This window comes from Taudactylus pleione, unplaced genomic scaffold (genome assembly GCF_031769625.1).
Source record: "Taudactylus pleione unplaced genomic scaffold, aTauple2 ptg000130l, whole genome shotgun sequence".
NCBI lineage: Eukaryota > Metazoa > Chordata > Amphibia > Anura > Myobatrachidae > Taudactylus > Taudactylus pleione.
This window is the reverse complement of record NW_028284532.1, coordinates 5,124,389-5,136,912: the sequence shown is the minus strand read 5'-3', so window position 1 is coordinate 5,136,912 and position 12,524 is coordinate 5,124,389. Positions and strand designations below refer to the sequence as shown.

At 45.3% G+C, this 12,524-nt stretch overlaps 1 protein-coding gene across 4 annotated transcripts in view; it reads right to left on the bottom strand.

The window, feature by feature from the left end:
* Positions 1–536: 536 nt before the first annotated feature.
* The window catches only part of RBMS2 (RNA binding motif single stranded interacting protein 2), a 108,184-nt gene continuing 96,196 nt past the window's right edge, over positions 537–12,524 (bottom strand). For 3 of the 4 annotated variants that reach the window (XM_088473157.1, XM_088473158.1, XM_088473159.1), the window contains exons 7-14: positions 12,139–12,248; positions 11,974–12,020; positions 10,527–10,620; positions 10,393–10,443; positions 6,209–6,319; positions 5,921–5,998; positions 3,498–3,581; positions 537–1,115 (exon numbers count right to left, since the gene is read on the bottom strand). In XM_088473157.1, the coding sequence (XP_088329283.1) occupies positions 3,510–3,581; positions 5,921–5,998; positions 6,209–6,319; positions 10,393–10,443; positions 10,527–10,620; positions 11,974–12,020; positions 12,139–12,248 (563 nt within the window). In that variant the 3' untranslated portion in view covers positions 537–1,115; positions 3,498–3,509. The remainder of the gene's footprint in view (positions 1,116–3,497; positions 3,582–5,920; positions 5,999–6,208; positions 6,320–10,392; positions 10,444–10,526; positions 10,621–11,973; positions 12,021–12,138; positions 12,249–12,524) is intronic. The other variant, XM_088473160.1, reaches the window with a different exon arrangement.

The following is a 12,524-nucleotide window of genomic DNA, read 5'->3' as shown; positions in this document are numbered from 1 at the left end:
AAAAAAATCACAGGGTCTTAAACATAATTGGATTGACACGCTCACCGTTTCTCAAGGATTCCTAAGGTTAGTATTCCTATGAAGGCCAGCATATCTCACTATGGACTACAAAGCTGCCAAGAAACTTCAGATGAAAATAAATAATAATTCATATATACGTTACTCTTAACTTACACACCAAAGTTACTTAGAGACCAATTGTGACGTGTACTGATGCATTCATAAATTATCTATATTCTGAAGTAAGAAGCTTGTGTGCAGCTGAGTGGTCTACACTTCTGTGATTTTCTTTCACTTTTTAACTTTTCTGTTTCATCCTTCCTAAAATCCTACAATGTTGGCATCCATTTTGATTTCTGGGACTCTTTGCCATGGCTTCCATTTTGGAAAAAGAAATCAACCAAAATAAACATAAACAAAATGTGCAAGCAAAATGATAAACTCACCTTCCAAAAAAAAAACCAGTTTGCATATCACTTGCACCCCTCCTGTTTCCCAACAAGCCCCACCCAACCCTCCCCAACCCCATAATAAACAAACAAAATCCAGCCACACAGTCCTTAAAAAAATGAAAAATAAAATGGCGTCAGGCAGCAAAATTGCAACTTCCCCTTTACAGTCTTTCTTTCGCATACGATCCGCCGCTTATGTCCTGGTACTGCACCTTCCTTGTACGGCACACATTTAAATTAAAAAAAAAATATTCTACGGTAAAAAAAATGACAAAAAAAATCTTCTTTATTAAAATAGAATTTGTTTTTTTTTTCTGCTTTGTTGGATTTTTTTTTTTTATCTTTTTTTTTCTTCTTTTTCTGTTTTCTTTTGTTTCTTTTTAGATTTGAAAATCTGTTCTGGTTTCATAAGGTTTCTTGAGTTCTCTTATTCTAGCTGCTTTGGTTCCTTGGAAGTTTTAAAGTTTATTGCAGTAAAAATGCTTCTTTGCAAAAGAAAGAAAGAAAAATAAATTGTTTTTTTTTTTTTTCTTCATTCATCCCCCCCAGCACATGTATTTTTTTTTTCTTTTCAGTTATTCCCGCTTTCAGTAAAGCCTCATATTCAGCCCCGCAGTTCTCCATCTGGTCACTTCCCGTGCTGACTCATTCCCACATGTGAACCTGACAAAGAAATTATACCTTTTCAGTATATATTTACAGGGATAGCCTCAAGTGTATGTCATGTTCCATAATGTAACACTTATCAAGTAAAAAAAAAAAAAAACATGCACGCAGGAGTGACCCACACATCTGGCCATGATTTGCTCTCTTCCCCCCTCCCCTAAGACAATATACCTGCAAATTGTATGATTATCCATACCCTGTGCCAGTGGCTTCTTAAAACATGGCGAGGCTCGTGCATATTTGTGCAGAATATAACAAATGCTCCACAACAATCTAATGCTGGGCATACACGGCAAGATAAAATGTCTGACAGACATTTTTTTTCTGGCCGGCTGCCAGCCGCAGATGTCGCCGGCATACACTGTGAGAGAAATCTCACAATGTATAGCCCGACATCTGCGCTCCGCCCCCGGGGGAGGAGACATTTCCCTGTTCCTTCCGTAGCAAGGAACACAGGAAATGTCTGTCTGTCGGCCGCGCTGGGCATACACTGCCCGATGCAGCCGACAGTTACCGGGTAAATATCGCATCGGAGGGGCATGCTGGACAATCCAGCATGCCCAACCGAGCAATATTTAACCCTCGGTCGCCCCCCCCCACGCTACAATTATCGCGGCGATCCGCCGATATCGGGCGGATCGTCCCGATAATTGCAGCGTGTATGGCCAGCATTACATCTTCTGCCCACATGCCATATTTCCAGTGATGTCTCTGGAATTTTAATATCAACGTCATGTTTCCGAATAAATCAAGGTGTGGTGGCCGCCAGGTAAGACATTGTAATGGGTGAAGGGTGGAAGCCATGGGAGCCTCCCATGGTTCAGAACCATGTGCGCACTCTGCACAGCCTGCACCCATTGTAGATATGCCACTGTACTGAGTTCCTCTCCTCCCATTCCCCCACACACTGGCTATAGTGATTTGGTATGCCAACTTGTTGTATTTGGTCATTCTGGTGCTGATGCTGAGTGAGTACTACACCAGCTGGTGTGGTGTATTTTTCCACCACACAAGTCCAGACTATGCTGTCAAGTAGGCAAAGTTCAGTAAGGGGGTTTAATGCAAATGCACCTTATTCAGACCAGCCATTATATATATATATATATATATATATATATACACACACACACACACAACTATCAGGCTTATCTCTTACACATGCTATAGGGCTAATGATAATGATGACTTATCACAAACTAGGCTACTGCCCACGCAAATCCGGAGGCATCTCCTAATTCGTATGACCTATATGCAGGAATACACAATGTGTTCAGTAATTTGCACCCACTTTGCTTCCAACTCAGGACATCAATGCAAAGGGAGCCATATTTCTTGCGTACGGGTTCGCAGTCAAAAGATGTTACACGCCCCATAAACGGTGGCGACCCGCCTGCATTCTTAGTCACCACTCCCCATAAGCTCCACCAAACACTCCCCGGCTGTCAATCACACTGCAGGTAATTTGTCACTACAGGTGACTATGGTAATGTACCTTGCCGCATGCGCTGCGTGACTTAGACGCATGTGTGATTTACTGATAATCGCTCAACTACATAAACATTGGCAAAGTGTACATCTCTGAGTCAGGCCCCTAGCCCATTAGGAAAACTGATAGGAGGCTCTGAGAGCTTATATGAAGATTATGGGCGTTATTGTAAGTCAGACGCACATTGGCTGTATTTACGGGTCTTTGCACAGGGCTAATACGAGAATCCGGGCCGGCGGTAGCCATTTTTCCCGGTGACTCACGCATGCGCAGTACTATTGTCCCCGGGAAAACGGCACAGGCGCCAATTTTCCGGAGAGCGTGCATGCACAGTAGATTCTGGCACAAAGCCTGAATCTACTACACCATGGCTCCGCACGAGAGAGAAGGGGGACCGTACTGAATCTGCACACGGGCTCCCCCTCTCTTAAAACGCCCAACTGTATGCCTAAACATGCTATTTGCATCCGTGCGAAAAGATCTGTCCGACTCAGAATCAGCCCGTACGTGCCAAATGTATTAAGCTATGATAACCCCTTCTTTTTGGTGTTTGCGCAAAAATGGTTTATTACTGCTTCTCCAAATGTATTAAAAGCCACCTTTCTCCAATGGCACCTTTGTTTTCACTTAATAACGCCACTGTTGCAACATCCAGTTATAGCAGCGAAGTACGATGGACACTTACTAAACGATGAAAAGCTGAGGGTGTCGCTATGCTCACCTACAACGGGGCTGCCTAGGAGCCATGACGTATTGCATCAGCGCTATGCCGGTGCGATACAGCCAGACAGAGATCGCCAGAGGGGGAGTTACTGTAACACCTCTCCATTGACTCTCTTTTTGATACATTGTACATCTACTGGTTTTTTTTAGTCTTGTGCTGGTATTCTTACCTGCGCTTACTTTCACTGGTACGAATAAGCAGCATGTTCTGTGGTGGTTTCCACGGCTACTTGTTGAGGCTGCCCGCTGCTCTCCTGGGCAAAATAAATAATTAGGAGCAGTCTATCATAATTGAGTCATACAGCAATTTTTGAATGATGGAAATACACAGCATTCTGATTAGATCTCTCCCATTATATCATAATTTACATTCAATGATACAGTTTTATATAAAGATTTACATAAAGAAGAAACTGGGTCTGTTTCCTATCTAAGGTGATTGGAGGAGGCCAAAAATAAGTGCAGAAGGGAACTCAGGGGCATTACACAAGTATTCCTGCTACAGAGGGCAATAAAAGTAAATCATGCATGGACATGGAGTTCAGTGTGACTCGGTAGCACCGGGCGTCTTTTCGTGCATCTTTTTACCTTCAAATGCGTCTTATTCGCACAACGATGCGAATAGATAGCACAAGCAGCTTCTGCTGATTAAAATGATATGCAGCATGCTGCATATAATGTTATTCGGCAGAAGCTACTTGTGCTATTTATTCGCATTGTTGTGCGAATAAGACACATTTGAAGGTAAAAGGACGCATGAAAAGACACCAGGCACTACTGAGTCACGCCACGGCATGACGCGGCTAGAAGGGCTGTTTAACGTGCCAGGATGCTATATGTATGTGGACCCATCTGTATGTTATCACAGCACAACCACTTGCTTGTTTGCAGGGCAGTGTGATTTTTAGACTTATAGGACACATAGAAAACCCCCACTGTAATAACCTTGCTCTTGCTCATACTAAGGGGTATACTTATTAATGGTCAGTTTTGTGTTTTTAGATGTTTTTCCAAAGGTTTTGCAAACCGACCAACAGACTTTAGAACATCAGAGCTGGGTCAGAGCTTGGGAACTGCCTCGAACAGACCAATTAGCGCGTCCCCATTAATTTCTTTGGAAAGTGACTGGGAGTAACCTGTCACTCATGATGGGGCTCTGTAAAAAGCAAGTTGTGACTAGTTTTTGCTTTTGCCAAGACCCATAGATGCCTACATGAATGAAGGGTATGTGATCCCCTTTTTTTGTAAGTAATAGAGTGGGTGTGTTTATTTAATAAAGGACTTCTACATTCGGTGTTCGTGTCATGTCTTTTGTTTAATATTTTTTTTACATGTGGAGTACAGGTACCAGCGGGCCCATTATGTCCAGGCATGCATCCTTCAAGTGCCATTATGCCAGGCCAGGCATCTGTAAAAAAAAAACTGCTTACAAAGAGTGTGGAGAAGAGCCACAGACTTTGAGCCCAGGACTGGTTGTCCTTGAGTATTTTTTTTTTTTGGGATCCACACTTCCCTAAGGATTCCAGCCATGGACTGACCAGTTTGGGCCTGGTTGCCGTTATGGCAGGGGGACCCAACGCTCTGTGTCCCCCTGCTATAGCATCAGTCCGCCGACTGGTTCAACCTGGTGCTAGTTATTGGAAAATAAGGTAAACCACACGTTGTTATACCCCTTATTTTCCAATACCAGCTTCGGCTGGTTATGGATTTTGGGGGAGACCCCATGCTTTTTTTTCTTCAAACTTTAACCCTTTTTTTAATTTTCAGCTTACAAAGCATGCACAGATCAAAGTGATCTGTGCAGGGCTTAACCTCCACTGCACATTTATGGCGACTTTGCCGTCGGAACTGCTGCAATATAGGGGTTTGAAATCTGACGGGTAACAACATTGGTTTTTCAAATGACACCCAAAACCAATGTGCTGTTTTTTAGACTGCTATGCGATGGCGCTACCCGTCATTGGCCGTTGGCTTTGAAATAGATTCAAAACCGATGGTTACTAAATTTACCCCTAAGGCTGGTGTGAGACATAAAAATGTAAGTTTCAGATGTAGCCAAGTTCATTTGGAGACACTTGTCAAAGAGGAAATTCTAATAACTAAAAACTGGAACACCCATGTGACCTGACGTTAGACTACACATTAAAATTCACATGCTTTGCTGAGTGATGCCAATATTCACTTTGACCCCAATAATCTGGATGCATCAGGAATTTGAATGCTAAGAAAATAACAGACTAAGCAAGAGAAGAATGATTGGATTTGGGAAAACAAGACACTGGAGACCAGCATAACAGCTGATGCCCTCTGAGGAGGGGAAACCCAGTAAAAGCCACTAAATGAGCATATGATACTCTAACGTCCAGCCTACTGACACTTAGTAATCCTTATTATGAGCTCTGGTATTATTATTATGCACAAAAGTTCATATTACACACCAGTCTCCATCTGAGCATGACGCACACCGGATTCCCCATCTGCAAAAATGGGGCTTATTTCATAAAATGTTGCAATATTCTTCAATAAGCCTTAGAAATAGTATTATACCATTTTACCCTCTCATTCCACCATTCCCATCCTAACAGCAACTCACCTCTATGGAGACAGTAGAAGGCACGGACGGGTACTGGGGGATATAAGCCCCCTGCATAGCAGCTGCAGCTGGCATATACTAAAGTCAAACAGAACATTAATCAGGGCAATCAAAATGGTTAAAGATGAAAACTTAGACAATGACTTTTCTAATATCTACCATGTAATGTTCCTACTCATTATTACAGACTTGGATGCCTTCATTTTTTTTATGCAAGAAATAGTTTTATGATCTTATTACCATACACAGCCTCTATTGTTTGTACACAACACATGAATCATCTCTTACCGCTCCCGTGCTGCCCAGCGACAGGTGTCCCAGCTGTTGAGTCAGAGGTCCCATCATGGAAGCAGGCTGGATGGAAATAGCATGGTCCATAGTGGGAGTGAGGACAGTACCCTACCAAAAAGTGAAGGTTCAAGGGGCAACAGTGCACACAACCACATTGCCTAGTCACCTTCCAATTATGCTAGAACATTGCAAAGAGTGGTTCTAAATCAGTGGTTCTCAACTCCAGTCCTCGCGGACTTCTTATCATGCATCATTTCAGTATATCAGTGTATGAAGACAGCGGGATAATCATATTACACAAGCATATATCTGTGTGCTGTTAGCTGCCCGTAAATACCAGGGCTGAGACACACTGACATAGATGAAAACCTTTATTGCTTTATAATATACTGCACCGTGCACTGGTCTGCTTTCAGGTGCACTGGGCGATGTACCGGTTTATATTTGCCGGCACTTTTCTGGTGATATTTTAGTTATAGAGCAATCTCTTACTCCAGTTGAAAACAGGAACCTTAATTCCTAAATGTTCCCGATCCCTTACTTTATAGGGAAAATTCTTTAAGGTCACAGGAAAAATATACTCCTGGCGGTGCCATGGAGGCCTACAGATATTTTGGGGCACAAAAGGAAGGTGGCATCAGCGGCAGAGCAGTGAATAAAGTGGATGCAAGAGAGGTGTCAGACGGATAGAGAGGTGTCAGACGGATAGAGAGGTATCAGAAAGGAGGTTGGAGGTGTCAGACGGATAGAGAGGTGTCAGAAAGGAGGTTGGAGGTGTCAGACGGATAGAGAGGTGTCAGAAAGGAGGTTGGAGGTGTCAGACGGATAGAGAGGTGTCAGAAAGGAGGTTGGAGGTGTCAGACGGATAGAGAGGTGTCAGACGGATAGAGAGGTGTCAGACGGATAGAGAGGTGTCAGACGGATAGAGAGGTGTCAGATGGATAGAGAGGTGTCAGAAAGGAGGTTGGAGGTGTCAGACGGATAGAGAGGTGTCAGACGGATAGAGAGGTGTCAGAAAGGAGGTTGGAGGTGTCAGACGGATAGAGAGGTGTCAGACGGATAGAGAGGTGTCAGAAAGGAGGTTGGAGGTGTCAGACGGATAGAGAGGTGTCAGAAAGGAGGTTGGAGGTGTCAGACGGATAGAGAGGTATCAGAAAGGAGGTTGGAGGTGTCAGACGGATAGAGAGGTGTCAGAAAGGAGGTTGGAGGTGTCAGACGGATAGAGAGGTGTCAGACGGATAGAGTGGTGTCAGAAAGGAGGTTGGAGGTGTCAGACGGATAGAGAGGTGTCAGACGGATAGAGAGGTGTCAGACGGATAGAGAGGTGTCAGAAAGGAGGTTGGAGGTGTCAGACGGATAGAGAGGTGTCAGAAAGGAGGTTGGAGGTGTCAGACGGATAGAGAGGTGTCAGAAAGGAGGTTGGAGGTGTCAGACGGATAGAGAGGTGTCAGAAAGGAGGTTGGAGGTGTCAGACGGATAGAGAGGTGTCAGACGGATAGAGAGGTGTCAGAAAGGAGGTTGGAGGTGTCAGACGGATAGAGAGGTGTCAGACGGATAGAGAGGTGTCAGAAAGGAGGTTGGAGGTGTCAGACGGATAGAGAGGTGTCAGAAAGGAGGTTGGAGGTGTCAGACGGATAGAGAGGTGTCAGACGGATAGAGAGGTGTCAGAAAGGAGGTTGGAGGTGTCAGACGGATAGAGAGGTGTCAGAAAGGAGGTTGGAGGTGTCAGACGGATAGAGAGGTGTCAGAAAGGAGGTTGGAGGTGTCAGACGGATAGAGAGGTGTCAGATGGATAGAGAGGTGTCAGAAAGGAGGTTGGAGGTGTCAGACGGATAGAGAGGTGTCAGAAAGGAGGTTGGAGGTGTCAGACGGATAGAGAGGTATCAGAAAGGAGGTTGGAGGTGTCAGACGGATAGAGAGGTGTCAGAAAGGAGGTTGGAGGTGTCAGACGGATAGAGAGGTGTCAGACGGATAGAGAGGTGTCAGAAAGGAGGTTGGAGGTGTCAGACGGATAGAGAGGTGTCAGACGGATAGAGAGGTGTCACAAAGGAGGTTGGAGGTGTCACACGGATAGAGAGGTGTCAGACGGATAGAGAGGTGTCAGAAAGGAGGTTGGAGGTGTCAGACGGATAGAGAGGTGTCAGATAGGAGGTTGGAGGTGTCAGACGGATAGAGAGGTGTCAGAAAGGAGGTTGGAGGTGTCAGACGGATAGAGAGGTGTCAGAAAGGAGGTTGGAGGTGTCAGACGGATAGAGAGGTGTCAGACGGATAGAGAGGTGTCAGAAAGGAGGTTGGAGGTGTCAGACGGATAGAGAGGTGTCAGACGGATAGAGAGGTGTCACAAAGGAGGTTGGAGGTGTCACACGGATAGAGAGGTGTCAGACGGATAGAAAGGTGTCAGAAAGGAGGTTGGAGGTGTCAGACGGATAGAGAGGTGTCAGACGGATAGAGAGGTGTCAGAAAGGAGGTTGGAGGTGTCAGACGGATAGAGAGGTGTCAGAAAGGAGGTTGGAGGTGTCAGACGGATAGAGAGGTGTCAGAAAGGAGGTTGGAGGTGTCAGACGGATAGAGAGGTGTCAGACGGATAGAAAGGTGTCAGAAAGGAGGTTGGAGGTGTCAGACGGATAGAGAGGTGTCAGACGGATAGAGTGGTGTCAGAAAGGAGGTTGGAGGTGTCAGACGGATAGAGAGGTGTCAGACGGATAGAGAGGTGTCAGACGGATAGAGAGGTGTCAGAAAGGAGGTTGGAGGTGTCAGACGGATAGAGAGGTGTCAGAAAGGAGGTTGGAGGTGTCAGACGGATAGAGAGGTGTCAGAAAGGAGGTTGGAGGTGTCAGACGGATAGAGAGGTGTCAGACGGATAGAGAGGTGTCAGAAAGGAGGTTGGAGGTGTCAGACGGATAGAGAGGTGTCAGAAAGGAGGTTGGAGGTGTCAGACGGATAGAGAGGTGTCAGACGGATAGAGAGGTGTCAGAAAGGAGGTTGGAGGTGTCAGACGGATAGAGAGGTGTCAGAAAGGAGGTTGGAGGTGTCAGACGGATAGAGAGGTGTCAGACGGATAGAGAGGTGTCAGAAAGGAGGTTGGAGGTGTCAGACGGATAGAGAGGTGTCAGAAAGGAGGTTGGAGGTGTCAGACGGATAGAGTGGTGTCAGAAAGGAGGTTGGAGGTGTCAGACGGATAGAGAGGTGTCAGACGGATAGAGAGGTGTCAGACGGATAGAGAGGTGTCAGAAAGGAGGTTGGAGGTGTCAGACGGATAGAGAGGTGTCAGAAAGGAGGTTGGAGGTGTCAGACGGATAGAGAGGTGTCAGAAAGGAGGTTGGAGGTGTCAGACGGATAGAGAGGTGTCAGACGGATAGAGAGGTGTCAGAAAGGAGGTTGGAGGTGTCAGACGGATAGAGAGGTGTCAGAAAGGAGGTTGGAGGTGTCAGACGGATAGAGAGGTGTCAGAAAGGAGGTTGGAGGTGTCAGACGGATAGAGAGGTGTCAGACGGATAGAAAGGTGTCAGAAAGGAGGTTGGAGGTGTCAGACGGATAGAGAGGTGTCAGACGGATAGAGAGGTGTCAGAAAGGAGGTTGGAGGTGTCAGACGGATAGAGTGGTGTCAGAAAGGAGGTTGGAGGTGTCAGACGGATAGAGAGGTGTCAGACGGATAGAGAGGTGTCAGACGGATAGAGAGGTGTCAGAAAGGAGGTTGGAGGTGTCAGACGGATAGAGAGGTGTCAGAAAGGAGGTTGGAGGTGTCAGACGGATAGAGAGGTGTCAGAAAGGAGGTTGGAGGTGTCAGACGGATAGAGAGGTGTCAGACGGATAGAGAGGTGTCAGAAAGGAGGTTGGAGGTGTCAGACGGATAGAGAGGTGTCAGAAAGGAGGTTGGAGGTGTCAGACGGATAGAGAGGTGTCAGAAAGGAGGTTGGAGGTGTCAGACGGATAGAGAGGTGTCAGACGGATAGAAAGGTGTCAGAAAGGAGGTTGGAGGTGTCAGACGGATAGAGAGGTGTCAGACGGATAGAGAGGTGTCAGAAAGGAGGTTGGAGGTGTCAGACGGATAGAGAGGTGTCAGACGGATAGAGAGGTGTCAGAATGGAGGTTGGAGGTGTCAGACGGATAGAGAGGTGTCAGATAGAAGGTTGGAGGTTGGGGTTTTGGTTTACAAACATGAGAAATGAATGATTACTCACTGCAGGCTGCATGAGGTAAGACTGATGATGCATCCAGGAGGGATTGTGAACCTGCAAATAATCAATACACTATGAGATTGGTAAAGTTTGCACCACGTAACATATAATTCGTGTTTAGTCATTGTTCCAAATACCTGATAAGAAGAAACAGGTGATGGCAGGTATGGGGAGAGGGCTGCCTGAGCGATCACCCGGTTGGGGGCAATACTGTATGGGGTGGTGTAAAACCTGGGAAATATAAAAACATATATTGAGATACCTGATAAATACGTAGTCTGAATTGTTGGCATCAATTTGTTTAACTAAAATGCATTTTTCTGCCATTCACACAGGTGATTTATTTGGATTAACAGGATTATTGGGATAGGCAACTAAAACTGGTGTACTGCACTTCATAGAGCCCGGTTCACCTATCATACAGAATGTCTACAGCATAATGCTATTGTACTGAGGCTCCTGGATGATTATCCTAGGACAGGCCTGGCCAACCTTTGGCTCTCCAGCTGTTGTGAAACTACAAGTCCCAGCATGCCCTGCTACAGTTTTGCTATTAGGGAATGCTAAAACTATTACAGGGCATGCTGGCACTTGTAGTTTCACAACAGCTGGAGAGCCACAGGTTGGCCAGGCCTGTCCTAGGACATATGACGGCGCATTATCAATCACTGCCCAAGAGAGACGCCTCAGATTGCAGACAAGCAGAAATAGCTTGAGGAGTACAAACATGTGAACATCACACACAGGTCCTACCCCCTACCACCTGAGTATAATCCATAACATTACATCACACTTTCCAGTCTTTCTCCTAAAATACAGCTGGTTTGGCATCATTTATGGCTTACTCTAATCGTGTGAGTTATGGACATCATGACTGCTTTAATATGGGTCACTTTTGGTTGTGTGAAGCTTTTTATTACATTGCTTGGAGTGTGCATAGAAAAGCACATCTCCCTGTTAGAGCACCATGGAGGCCCAAAATGGGCCTCCAATCAACACAAGGCTGGTGCAAAATGTAAGTCCTCTTGTGGAGCGGAAGTGGTCATGCACCCCTCGACACATCAAGGATTGCTGTTAAAAATTCCTTTTACCTCATTCCAACAGTCATAATAAAGAAAAGAGAAAACTTTTTTCTACATGTCCCCATTAAATTAGGTGCGTCAGCGTGCCTAAATGGGAGTAACGCCGCACAACTCTACCCCTCGGCCTCTGCAAACACTGCCATCTTGCTCTGCACATTTATGCTCCTTGGTGGAAATCTAGTTGCATTTGTACAAATCAAGTAAAAGGGCCGGACCAAAGCTGATTTTGTAGTTTTGCACAACGAACTGGTAAATCACCTTCGTAGGCTGAGAAAAGTCCATAACATTTATACTAAGGCTCAACGCCAAATGGCAGCCGATGCAGCAGATAAACTGGCGCAATATAGGATGCCCTGGATTGTGTAATAATAACATTATCGCCTTCATTGAATATCAATTAGGGGGTAAGGATTATCCATGCAATTGGCACTCAATCACATTTTCTGGATAAAAGACTTGAGCGTCATCTGAATAGGCAAAGAATGAAACTTGAGTATCTTACCCATTCTGCAGAGCTGTTGTAGGATCATAGGTTAAGGTCATTCCACCCTTAATAAAAAAAAGGATACCGTAAAAAAAAGTAATAATAATTTGGACACATAATAGTTATTACTGGTAAAAGGATTTAGAAGGAGGAAACAGCAATGAAGAACTTGACTGGAATTACCGTCTCTCCATCTCGTGGCCAGCCACGTCCATTCTGAATGTACTTCCCCTGGGTTTGCCTTTTTTTTTGTCCTCCATCGGCAAATTTGCAAAGGAGGGGATCTTGGGGTGCTAAACAAAGAAAAATAATTTAATCATTCAAGAGTCCATGGCACTCCAATGGAGGTTCCTACCATTAATTCCAGAATATTGCTGTCATACTGGTATATTGATCATACCAATAACTACTTTAAAGCTAAATACAATGGGTGAGTAAAGCTAGGTACACACTAGGTCAACGGGTCGGCTATTCGGCCGACCTATCTGACGATTTGTAAGTGTATACACGCTTACCAATAAGTCTATCCGATGTGTCGGGCTTGACAGCTCAAATGGGCGGGCACCCAC